General features: G+C 34.8%; 3 protein-coding genes across 3 annotated transcripts; 1 reads left to right on the top strand and 2 right to left on the bottom strand.

The window, feature by feature from the left end:
* Window positions 1–856: 856 nt before the first annotated feature.
* On the bottom strand, window positions 857–9,756 carry LOC143200296 (PR domain zinc finger protein 10). Its single transcript, XM_076410737.1, has 12 exons — window positions 9,518–9,756; window positions 8,720–9,464; window positions 8,574–8,669; window positions 8,355–8,519; window positions 6,860–6,990; window positions 6,460–6,806; window positions 4,550–4,805; window positions 3,699–4,278; window positions 2,780–2,975; window positions 2,511–2,722; window positions 1,078–1,401; window positions 857–1,018 (listed from the first exon to the last, which is right to left on the bottom strand). Exons 1-12 carry the CDS (start codon window positions 9,635–9,637, stop codon window positions 999–1,001), a joined length of 3,192 nt encoding a protein of 1,063 aa, XP_076266852.1. The 5' UTR covers window positions 9,638–9,756; the 3' UTR covers window positions 857–998.
* A 185-nt stretch (window positions 9,757–9,941) lies between these two features.
* Window positions 9,942–11,356, top strand: TBC1d7 (TBC1 domain family member 7). Its single transcript, XM_076410818.1, has 5 exons — window positions 9,942–10,090; window positions 10,239–10,442; window positions 10,494–10,962; window positions 11,016–11,145; window positions 11,202–11,356. Exons 1-5 carry the CDS (start codon window positions 10,078–10,080, stop codon window positions 11,304–11,306), a joined length of 921 nt encoding a protein of 306 aa, XP_076266933.1. The 5' UTR covers window positions 9,942–10,077; the 3' UTR covers window positions 11,307–11,356.
* Window positions 11,308–11,867, bottom strand: EMC6 (ER membrane protein complex subunit 6). Its single transcript, XM_076410832.1, has 2 exons — window positions 11,637–11,867; window positions 11,308–11,581 (listed from the first exon to the last, which is right to left on the bottom strand). Exons 1-2 carry the CDS (start codon window positions 11,752–11,754, stop codon window positions 11,370–11,372), a joined length of 330 nt encoding a protein of 109 aa, XP_076266947.1. The 5' UTR covers window positions 11,755–11,867; the 3' UTR covers window positions 11,308–11,369.
* Window positions 11,868–12,118: the final 251 nt, after the last annotated feature.

The following is a 12,118-nucleotide window of genomic DNA, read 5'->3' on the forward strand; positions in this document are numbered from 1 at the left end:
GCACCCACTTTGCACAAAGCTTTGTCATACCCAAATATTATACATGTTCATTTAATATCTTTAGAGTGTCTGCTACTTCATTCAATTTCAATTTACGGCCATTCAAAATTATTTTGTGGATTTTTTAAATATTTTCGTCGGTAACAACCTCTTTTGGGCGTCCATTGCATTCTCCCGTCTTCGGTGCTCATTTCACTACGTCTAAACTTAGCATACCAATCCTTGTTGATTGTTTTTCCTGGAGCAGTGTCCGGAAACTCGGCATCAAGCCAAGTTTTTGCTTCAAAAGCAATATTTTATCAACACGCGAAATTCCTTTTTATCCATTTTTTTCACAATAAAAGTTGCTTCACTTAAAATGCTATAATTTACAAACTAATGATCCGACAGTTCTCAAATTTATAAACGCATCTTTTGAGGGTTAGGGCTAACTGAAAAACATAAGGCTTTAATTTTAGTAGCGCCATCTATGTGTCAGGTCCGGGACCTTTCAATTGACTTGATTGTTAGATAAGATCGGACAGAAATTGCTCATCATAGGCAGCTGGAACCTGGTCAAATAATTCAGCTCTTTTTACCAACATCTGTTAAGGCCCTTGAAGCCGGCGATTTAAAAAATAACTCAAAAACCGCTAACACCTTTAGTGACTGCGAAAGTTTTGAGAATCTTACGACTACCGTTTCTTCCGGTTTTTGTAAATTTCTTTTATTAGTATAAAATTGATTACCGAATAGTGACAAAAAGTCATTCATCAAAATGGCACATATATCATTAATTACTGCTTAGAATATTTTTATACAATCTTGGTTTCAAATATATATAAAAATAATATGTAATTAATGAAAAAAAAAATCCTTTAAAAAAGTGGTTTTATTTAAATTCTAACCATACAAATCCATTCTTTAGTTTTGGTTTTCTTTAACGTTATATCACAGTTTAGTAACTCGTATTTCTAGACGTAATCAATCGGTTTCTTTTCTCGATGTTATCGGTTCCGTCAACGAGGTGGTAACATTCCTGAAAGACACACGAGACACCATAAACAAGTCGTCGCTGACGAGATAACGAATACTCACCATTGCTGGCAGCTGTTAACAGATGGTAAAGTTGAGAACTGTGGCTGTCCAAGCCATCCCTATCCATAATATCATCCTCTTCAATGGACAGGTGATTGTATTTCAGTTCCTCGCTCGGGGCGAATGTGGCTTCTATGCCGGCCGCGCCATGGAGACATTCGATTGGTACTGACATGTGACCCTCGGTGGTTCCGTCTGGGTCTTTGGTAAAGCCGCCGTGCTCGCCATTGTTCGCGAACTCCTGACAGACGTTGTCGGCATTCATATAATCCTTGCTTTGCAGAATATCCTGATTTCCTTTGTCCGACTTCTTGGAAACGAGATCTGGATAAAATATTAGATATAGTTTTAATTATTCTTTCTTCGAGATTACAACTGCTATGACGACAGTAATCTGCAGTCTCAAAATTGAAGTTGTTTGAAAGGTCGCGCAAAGGCCAGTTTTACGAGAAGCGTTTAAAACTCCATGGAAGTATTAAAATAAATCCTCGTACGACTGGTATAAAGCTGACAGAAAAGTGAAATAAAAACATTAAAAAACATGTAGGGTATGAAAATGACTTTGGTAAATTAATTCTATGAAAAACAGGCCTGAAGGCCAAACCAGCAGCGGAAATTCGAATTGGATGCTATATTAGGCTGAAATCTGAGATAATTTAGGCAATGGTAATTTTGAAATATTAGCCTTATTGGCTCGTTAAGATATTCAGCAAACCAATCAATTAAATTTTTCAAGTAAAAGGCATAAAAGTGTTTGTAAACGTCACTTATTAAAAGTTCACTTATTGTCAGTGTTAAAGCATGGGTAAATGGGGACAAAAAGAAAATAAAAATGAGAATTTTGACAGGGATAGGATTGAATTTTGATTGTTGAACAATGTATTGAAGATGATGAGAGATCAATGCGTTCAGTTGACATGTTAAATTTGGAGTATGCTTGATTGTATAGATATATGATGGTGTGATTGTAAAGATAAACAGATGTTCGTATACTAGGCCTAAGGTCAATAAAATTAAAAGAGTGATACCTAATCAATTAAAAGAGTGATACCTCATAGATGGTGTGGAAAAGAGTTTATCACTAACTTAGCTAACTTGAGTTTCAAAGGAAATTTTAAATTAATTTGTGAATTTAAGATAATTAATTCCATTTATATTATATTCTTTAAATATACGTATAATTTACAAAAACTGGCAACGCCGGTGTCCTTAGTGCCGACGTTGCCTTGTTGCCGTCGACGTTTTGAGAATTTGAGAACCGGTCCAAAGAAAATCAATATAAGATTCAAGTATGTCACCTCAATAATTTGATTTTTGTAAAAATATACTTAAAGATTTAAACCACTCTTTGATAGGAATATGAATAGAAAAGGGTAGAAAGCAAAGAAGAGTTCTTTGATTCAAGGACGAGTACCGAGTTGAGAAAAACATACCTTCCTCCAGATTCCATCCATCCATTCCATCCTTCTTCCCGGTTTCCCAGTCTAGTTCCTTCGGGTGTTCTTTCCTGACATGTTGCAACAACTTAGCTTGGCTGGCATACTGCCGGTGACACCACTGGCATTTCTTCGGTCTGGTGGTTACGCTACCGGCGGTGTGAGAAAAAGACCCATTCTGTCCGCCATTCTGCATATTATTTTGTTGCCTGCCATCATCAAGTGTTATATAATCGAGATAACTTGACGGATAAACCAGGACCTACCTGCTGTTTACTGGTAGAGCGGCCCCCGGATGATTTTTGAGGATGTGCACCTTCCGCTTCGAGCTGCTCTTGTATACTTTATCGCAGTACTGGCAGTAATAGTCGCGGGTCGTTTGCAAGATGGGCAAGTTAAGTTCGGGTACAGAATCGGGCCTGACGTCCGGGTGTCGTTTCGCTAAATGGTTCACCAGCATTCCTTAAACATTCATTTAGATGATTGCAGAACAACCAAACGGCTTTAATAAAAATAAATAGAAACAACGAATCAAAAAATAAAATTAAGTAGATTTTACTTACAGATATCAAGATGGGGTTCAGGGAAAGAATAGAATGGAGGAACGCATAACGTCAAAACAGCAGGATTATCAATAATGACACATAAACAAAATGGCTTAAAAGAGATCCAAAGATAAATGGATAATAGTCTGAAGTATTTATAGTTTTCTGAGCATTATTTTATGATTGTAAAAAAGCAACCAGAAATAGTAAATATATCAAAGGTGTACATAGGTAAGACTTGGTATAGCTAGTAGACCAAGAACTAATAACAATGATACAATATTGATGTAGCTATTATACTAGGAATGTAGTGAATAATAATCAACCATAAATATATCAAATGTGAACAGGAGAAAGTTTTTGTATATCTAGTCCACTCGGAATTCAGTGGATAATAATCAACCATAAATATATCAAAGGTGAAAAAGGATATAATGTAAAACAATCAATTACACAATGAGATAAATTTTGATGTAGTTAACTTACCAGGAATGCACTGTATAAGAATCGATCATAAATATATTAAAGATAGACAATGAATAGTTTTTATATAACCATTACATCAGGAACACAGTGTATAACAATCCGCGCCATGAACACAATGTAAAACAAAAAAAAAAGAAAATCTTTCTTATCGTACCTCGTCGCTTGAATCCAACCAAACAGGTGTGACATTTGTAGATGAACCTATGGAAATCGGTCGGTTCCACCTTCGGCACGAACTTCTTCCGCCTGGCCATCGATTCCGCCGACGCCTTCTTCCCGTCCGGATGGATCTTCTTGATATGCTCCGTCAGCTTGTCCTTCCGCTTGAACTGCTTCCCGCAATCGGCGCAGAGGAACTCGCGGTGGTCCGAATGCCTCAGCATGTGTTTCTTGAGGTGGCCCTCGTTGGAAAACATCTTGGGGCAGTGCGGGCAATGGTACTTCGGCTCCCTGTGGAAGGCGCGGATGTGCTTCCTGATGATGCTGTACTTCTTGAAGGTCTTCTTGCAGTAGGGACAGGTGTACTGGTTGTTGTGCGCGTGTTTCGGGACGTGGAGTTTCAGTTTCAGCACGTGATCGAAGCCCTCGTTGCAGATGGGACACTCGAAGTTTTTCTGACCGATGTAGTGGGTCTTCAGGTGGCAGGACAAAGCCGAGTTGGTAAGGAAGCGCTTTTTACAATTTTTGCATTGGAGCGGTTTGACGTCATCGGATCCATGTACCAGCATATGTTTCTGCAAAAAGTAAAAGAGACTTAAAGGTGGCAATAGCCATATTACCGATAAAAATCTGTCAGTTTCTGTTCTGTAAATGTGCAGAAATCTGACGTCGTCCGAACGTACGTCACAGGAATATTCCGAAATACTTATGGTGAGATAGTTGAAAGTAAAAAAATGGAAGGAATTTATTCATGGAGCAAGGGAGAATAGCCAATAAAAATCACACAACCACACTACTAACGCTACGGAAAGTGTTTTTTTGGTTATATATAATACTAACGCATACCTGTAATCTCTCTCTATGAGCGAACAGCTTGTAGCAAACCATACATCTGACGCTCTCATCTTTGGCGATTTTTTTGGGTAAAGCGTGGCTGGAAACGTGTAACACCAGCTGTCTCCTGGTGGGGAATTTCCTCTGACACTGAGGACAGACGTGGTTCGTCTGTTCCAGGGACAGCTCGGGGTCGTGCTCCAGTTTATGAATGTCCAGTAATATCTCGGTTCTGAAGCGAATCTCGCAGTAGTTGCATTCGAAGTTTCTAAAAGAGAGAAAGTTTGTTAGCAACAAATATTGTTTACAAGGCAAACAATAACGATCATATCATATACAGACTGAAATAATGATATACAATAAATTAATAAAAAAGAAACAAGATGAAAATATACTTAGAGTAGTAGGAAGAAAAATATTAAGAAACAACACTGGAACCAAGAAAAAAAAACCAAGTCAAAAAAAAAGTATACAAAATAAGAATATATTAGAGTGCTTGTACATATCCTATTAACTTTTTCACTTAAAAAAAGATGTATTGAGGAAAATTCGTATAATATATATTAATCAAAATCACAACTTCACAACCATTGCGATTGCCAAGCGTTGACACGCAAGAGAATGACTGCATGTATTGTTCGCTATTGCTGGTCTTTATTGGAGCAATACGTCGTTCAATCTGGATGACTCTGCTAGACGAACCCATTGTTTAATACCATACTCTTTTATGACATATTAAGCTAATCATTCATGTTCCTCAGTTCAACAAACAAAAAACAAATTTTCATTAAGGTTTATTAAGTATTAAAAATCATGCGATAAATAATCTCCAAAACATATGTATGAAAGCTTAGGAAGATAATTTTATCAAACCATAAAATGATTAAGGTATTTCTTATTAAATAACAAAACTTATTGGGCAACCTGGTGTGCACTATCGCTAGTAACTATCATAGTTCCACCACCTCTTTGGTAATTATCTGGTCCTTCCATAAAAATCATTCAATATGGTCCAACAGTCTAGCGAAGTCAAGTCTGGTAAATACAGCGAGTGAGACAAGTTTTCTTATTTATTAATATCACTTTGCCATATTTTGTTTACACACTGTGGTATGAGTATTTGAAAATAAATTCCACTGTTATGTTGATGAGGGTGAAACTAAGAACTGAGCCATATTTGTTATCTTGATTTGACACCAATGAAAGTATTTCTCCAACAAGTGTAGGATCAGTTAGTTTTTTCCTTTTCGAGATACCTATATAGTCGTCATTTGCTCACGAAATTGAGTGACGAGAGTTTAGATACGTTTTTGTTAAGTCTCACTCAACCTAAGATTGCAAAATTAAGGACGAAAAAATACTCATTCGTCTCGTGATTATCAGGAGAGCATCGGGATATCAGAAGAACGTATAATTATTTAGTTTTGTTATGTTTAAGATTAATTGAGCAGTGATTACGTTAATTGAATATTTCTGTTAGGACTAATTAGATTTTTTTAAAGTTAATTAGAAAATTTGTTTTTAAGATTTCACCTTTGGAAAACAGAATAGTTGAGACTGATTTTGTTAAAATGCCAAAAATGCCCTGTATGTACTCTCGAGCTTACCTATAGTGAATACTCGGGTAAATGACTGAGACCACAATTTAACAAAATATTGCTTAAATATATATTTTCGTGGAATATATTATTTTGATTTGGATATGAAAAGTTCTAGATTTGTCTAAAAAACAATTTCTTTCATTATTTTTCTGAAATCCCCTGAAATAAATAGTCTTCAGATTCCCAAAATATCTAAAAATATCGTAATTTATCTGTGACCGGATAATTGTCGTGCAAATCTTTTGAGACAAAAGTTATTCTCTATTAACTATTACTGCAGAAAGGAAAAGCAAAGTGAATCAACAAAACTCGCTGACTTACGGATAGATGGTGAAGAATTCACCGATCTTGACTCCGGTGCATTTATGTTGAGTGGCCAGGTGGTTCTTCAGTGTGTTATAGTTAACAGTGGAACTGAACGGTTCCTGGCACATGTTACACTCGACGGTATCCGCCTGAGACTTTTTCAACACCAAAAACTTCCGCCTGCACTTCTTCTTGGGCTTAATGTTCTCGTCCCTCTCCTGGTCGTGGACGTTCAGGTGTTTCTGTAACTCCTCGGATGAGCCGAATCTGGACGCGCACTCATAGCACGGCCAGTTATTCTTCTCTATCGGTTTCAGGACGTCCAGGTTGAATTGCTCGGCATAGGCTTTACTGTAACCCACCTGCAGGAGATTTAGTTAACCCGCGTCGAGAAATTCAATCGCTGGTCAATTACCTTCAGCTCTTCCTTGGGTACGATCTGTTTGGTGACGGTGAAGTAAATTCCGTTCTCCTCCTGAGTGATGATTAAGTTTTGTTCCTCGAATGTGGCGGCCTTACGGACAAAACTCATCCAGTTACAGGTACCTAGGCAAGGGTACTGGTGATAATTTGTGATGTTGATCGTGTGAAAAAGTAATCCACGTTTTCAAATATTATTTTAGTCAACGAGTCATTTTTTTGAGATAATTAACATAACTCTTCATTTGGATTATATACAGAACAACTTTATAGTACTTTATAAAGGGTTGGTGTTTTTTAAAAGGAGTATATATATATATATATATATATATATATATATATATATATATATATATATATATATATATATATATATAAATCTCCCATTTTGAAATTAGAGTTATAGTATTATAGGAGGGTTATTATTCAGCGTTATTGTAAGATAAATGTCCATCCTAACAAAATCAGCTTAGCTGGGCGCGATTTTTTTTACGAAAAAGCCAGAAATCAGGGGGAGCTAAACTTGACAAGTACAGCTTCCGTGATAAGGTGCGTTGTCTAGATAAGGGATGATTACTTTTTCTTTTGAACTTTTACATCCAGCTGGTCCAAAAGATTACAATAATAAAACTAGTTTGTTTTACTACGAAGGATGGATTCACGTTTTTTAATCTGATTTTTAGTGAACGTTTTCTAATACCAAATTCTGTATTAGAATATATTTATGGAAATGCCCTACAAGTTTTAGGAATATAAAACGATGTCACAAGAACGACAAACATAGGCAACCACCATACACAAAGAACAGCGGTTGGTTGGTTGTTAAAGCATAGTGAGATATTTTGCTATTGTTCGGTCAGACCTAAATAAAATTCATACAATCTGGCAACATACGAATATAAAAATGTACTTGAACTGAGGTTGTAAAATTCCATAACGTCTAAATAGCTTTTACTATAAACCATGAGATCATGTGTTAATTGCTTTTACAATGTAACAAATAAAAACTTAACAAGTGTTTGTGTTCCTCCTGTCAACAAACAAGTTGTACGCATTTAACCAACATCAAAATGATAGGGGCATCTCTTATCGAAGGACAGACCTTCTACTTATCAAATCTACTACTACCGAATCCGCTACTTATAAACCACCAAATCATTTTCTACATCACGATCCTAAGGTTGGGAGTATGAGAATAAATTTAATTGTCATAAGCCACTACTTCTGGATCTCCCCTAGTAAACTGTATTATAAAACCAATGAATTAACCAAAATAATTAGAATCAAAATTTTAAATTCTGATCAGCTCAATTCAAGGGTCAAAAAGGGAGAATGTCGTTATTTTCAAGCGTTAAAATGTTCTAATCAGTTATTGAATATAATCATTGTGAGGAAAGGTAAGGTACCTTTAAGTGTTAAAAAAATAAATTACTTTTACACACAAAATAAATATTTGCGCGATAATTTTTGATAGTGTTGTTGAAACTTACTTTCATCAGAAACATCAACGACAAAAGCAATTCCATTAATGGTCATGAAAAAATGTAGGTTTTGGTTCTCATCCTTCATGCAGTTATCACCTTGGATAAGAGTACCTTCCAAAGGTCCAAACTGAGTTCTTTTTGGTATGTATTTCTTAGCGAAAACTGCATTCTCTACAAATGCAATCACTGAGCAATTTGTTTTTAACGTTATCAACAGTCACTCACCATCATTTACCTTGCCAATAACTAAATAAGATTCTGGTAAAGAGGCGCGTGCTCTGGACAATATCGGTTTATCCATAACACTATACACATGGGACACTACAACAAACTGAGTTAAAAAAAACACACAAAAACAATTTTAAACGAACATAATTCTTCCTCAGCATCCACTTTGCTTTGTACATTGCTTCGAGTGTTGATTTTGTTGTCTGATACATTAATATCTATTGCTTGATTTGGGAAATGCTCCATGTAACTGTTAATGTTATCTTCATGGTATGATGAAACTATAGCAGGTCTCATGGAGGCATCACTTAGTTCCGATTTCAATGTAGTATCATCTAAAGTCAATAAGTCTGATTCAAGAATTGGATTGGGGGTTATGGCTTCAAGGAGTTGTTGATCATCCTCATCCAAACAACGCTCAACCAACAGTTCTTGAGTATTAACACTGTATGATATACCAGTGGCATGATCTGTTATCAATAATTCTACCCCCTGTTGCTCTTGCTCAGGTACCAACTGCAGGGCACCACCACCACACATGTCAACACTCTCATCTTCCACCATTTGAAAAAATTGATCCTCAGATGACCTCAGTTCACTATTGCACAAAACCGTTGAAATCTCGCTAGATACATTATCTAAAGTGGTATTGCTATGGTATCCTTGATTGGTGTCACCTTCTTGAGTTACATATTGTTGAATGACGATGGGTCCAATTTCATTATCATTGTTCTCGTTATACTGGGCTGGTACGGGACTGTATTGGGCTACCGAACTCATATTGGGATCCAGTGGACTAACCTGAGGAGTGAAGTCCGCGTAGGATTCTTGATTAACTTGACTAGAAGTGTCATTTGTTGGTGACTTGCCTTTCTTAACATACTCCACCTAAAACCAGGTTTTTTTAAGTGGAACACAAAATATAACAATTTCATTCATACAGCGATGTAAAGCAGCGTCGAATTGTTAGACCTCTCAGTTTCATCACTCCACTCATCCCTATCGGTAGTCTTCATTTCTGACATCAAATTGTTTGATAACGGACTGTTCTCGACACTCATATTTACAAGCCGATACGAATAATGACATTCAAAAGTATGTTTTATTACGATTTATTGAAATTTTAATTGATGTTTATAAAACTGATCATATTCTAATAACTTTGACATTTCGCAAAGTAAAACTGACGCTAATTGACAACTGACTTTTCGCTGGTATTGAAAAGTCATAGAATTCCTGTATTCTGTGTTGAAAAGTAAAATATGGAATAATCTATGGATATGCTATTTTAAATTAAATAGCTCTTATAAACAATTCGTTTGGGTTTTTTTCCTGAACAGAGAGCATAAAAAGGAATTCGTACATCTTTGCCTTACTTATATAAGCTTGAGAAAAAAATGTTTTGAATCTATATATTAAAATAACCTAATACGTATTGTGTGTTGCATATTTTTGATCATAAGTGAATTATTCACTCATTTTAGAAAATTTCTTGAACTTAATGGTTTATAAAGGTATATTAATTATGCACAATATTTTATTAACCAGTACTTTTATTCCTCAATTTCTTAAATATCTAGTATTTGAGTTTTAATTTTCATTACTGTCATATTTAATTACTGTCTAAAAAACAAATAAATAATTTGGATCAAAATATCCTAGATTTTTTAAAACAAATGAGCAACGATGAACGAAATTTCCGATCGGCCTACTACGAAAAAGTGGGTTTCAAAAGTGTTGAGGAGAAAAGGTCGCTAGAGATGTTATTGAAAGAGGGTGTTCTAGATCCGAACAAACTGAAACAGTTCTGCTTGCGATTCAGCGTTCCGCATGTATATAGAAGTTTCGTATGGAAGATTCTATTGGGTAATTATGCCAATTTTATAATATCTTAACCAATATTTGACAATTATTCAGATGTTATACCTAAACAAGTGCATTGTCAAGATTTTATTATGAAGCAAAGGAAGCAGGAGTACGATGATTTGCATCAAACTCTCGTTATTACCGATGTTATTGATGAAAAAACCCCACAAGATGAAATATTATTGTATATGTGGTTGATAAAATCAGATAATTTTACTTTTGACTCAAATATAAAAGATACAACAGAATCCCGTTGCTTCACAGCCATAGTAGACTTTCTATTACATTGTTTTGATGATGAAGTTGATGTTTATTGGATAGCCTCTAGGTTCTATGATAATATTTCAGTCATTAGGCAGGATATGACTAAATTAATTGAATGTACACATTCCTTACTGGAGAGAGACGATTATGATTTGTACCGGCATCTTGCTCAAATAAATGTTTTAGACAACTTACCTTTACAAATATGGTTTAATCGTTGTTTTGCTGGAGTTATTAATGAAGATTGTTTGGCCAAGTACAATGATTTTATTATTAACTAGGCTTATATGAAAACTAACTTTATTTCAGAATATGGGACAAAATATGTGGAGGTTGTTATAAGATATTAGCTTTTTTAGTATTTGCTTTATTTACTACATTAAGACACCATATTTTAAGGGTGAATAACATTAATTCTATATTTTCACTGATCACCAATGTAAGTAAATAAATACTTCTTATTTCTTAATTAATCAGCCAAAATAATATTCCTAGGTACCCAAAGATACAGCAGATATTATAGTTAATAACTGTATAGATAAATGGCAAAATTCAGGCAGCCCTCTCACTGTACATGATAAACCAAAAACCACTACATAAACATTCTTCCACATTTTTATTATATTTATCAATAAATTATTCTAATATTATGTAATGTTTATTTTAATACACATGAACCATACCATAAATAAAGGTCCAACACAGAATATATGTGAAAAGTTGTCCAAAAAATCCATTTGTTAACAATGACTTCCTCGATATAAAATATTTACTCCAATCAGAGAACCCAGCTTTGTACAAGATCATTAACCATAGCGTCAGAACGGCGCAAATATAAAAAATCGCTCCGTATAAATTCGTTAGACCTAGCAAACCTAAAAATTAACGTATGCAATAAACTCTAAAAGTTAATTGTTTCTATGTTTTTACCTGCTGTACATCCAGATAAAGCAGCCATAGAGGTCCGACAATATTCTACGATAGATAAATTATTTCTGATAGCACCCTCATTATAAGCTATGGATTCTTGTTTGGCTTTTGTAGACATATTTTAACACTTATTGTTAATTATCCTAATATTTATAACTTCGTCCTCAATTAGGTATTAAATAGTTCTTCTTCTCACGAAAAAAAATAGCGTTGGTATTTTAATGTAATAATTGAATATATTTTAAATATATAATAGATACTCTTGATTATTAAGATGTATTATCTTTCAAGAATTATTATTTGTCAAATTAACAAAAATTAAAAGTATAGCCCTATTTTGCAAATATCCATCCAATCATAACGCCAGGATTTAAAGATATTTGCCGCCAAATTCAAATCAATGTCGAAATTTAATTATGAGAATAAATATATTTTCAACTAATTTTATTCTTTGTATGATTGCCACAATACTGTTTGATTCA

The sequence above is a fragment of the Rhynchophorus ferrugineus genome, unplaced genomic scaffold (assembly GCF_030347505.1).
Source record: "Rhynchophorus ferrugineus isolate W39M unplaced genomic scaffold, kcgeb_rfMv2 rfM7, whole genome shotgun sequence".
NCBI classification, from domain to species: Eukaryota; Metazoa; Arthropoda; class Insecta; order Coleoptera; family Curculionidae; genus Rhynchophorus; species Rhynchophorus ferrugineus.

Bases quoted from the DNA above. Each gene is read 5' to 3' on its own strand.
- LOC143200296 (XM_076410737.1), bottom strand. From the start codon at position 9,637: ATGAGTGTCGAGAACAGTCCGTTATCAAACAATTTGATGTCAGAAATG. The intron at 9,465-9,517 runs GTATGAATGAAA...ACCTGGTTTTAG, and splicing joins CGACGCTGCTTTACATCGCT to GTGGAGTATGTTAAGAAAGG. The intron at 4,806-6,459 runs GTAAGTCAGCGA...TCTCTCTTTTAG, and splicing joins GAATTCTTCACCATCTATCC to AAACTTCGAATGCAACTACT.
- EMC6 (XM_076410832.1), bottom strand. From the start codon at position 11,754: ATGTCTACAAAAGCCAAACAAGAATCCATAGCTTATAATGAGGGTGCT. The intron at 11,582-11,636 runs GTAAAAACATAG...GTTAATTTTTAG, and splicing joins TTTATCTGGATGTACAGCAG to GTTTGCTAGGTCTAACGAAT.
- TBC1d7 (XM_076410818.1), top strand. The intron at 10,963-11,015 runs GTACAATGATTT...ACTTTATTTCAG, and splicing joins AATGAAGATTGTTTGGCCAA to AATATGGGACAAAATATGTG. The intron at 11,146-11,201 runs GTAAGTAAATAA...TAATATTCCTAG, and splicing joins TATTTTCACTGATCACCAAT to GTACCCAAAGATACAGCAGA.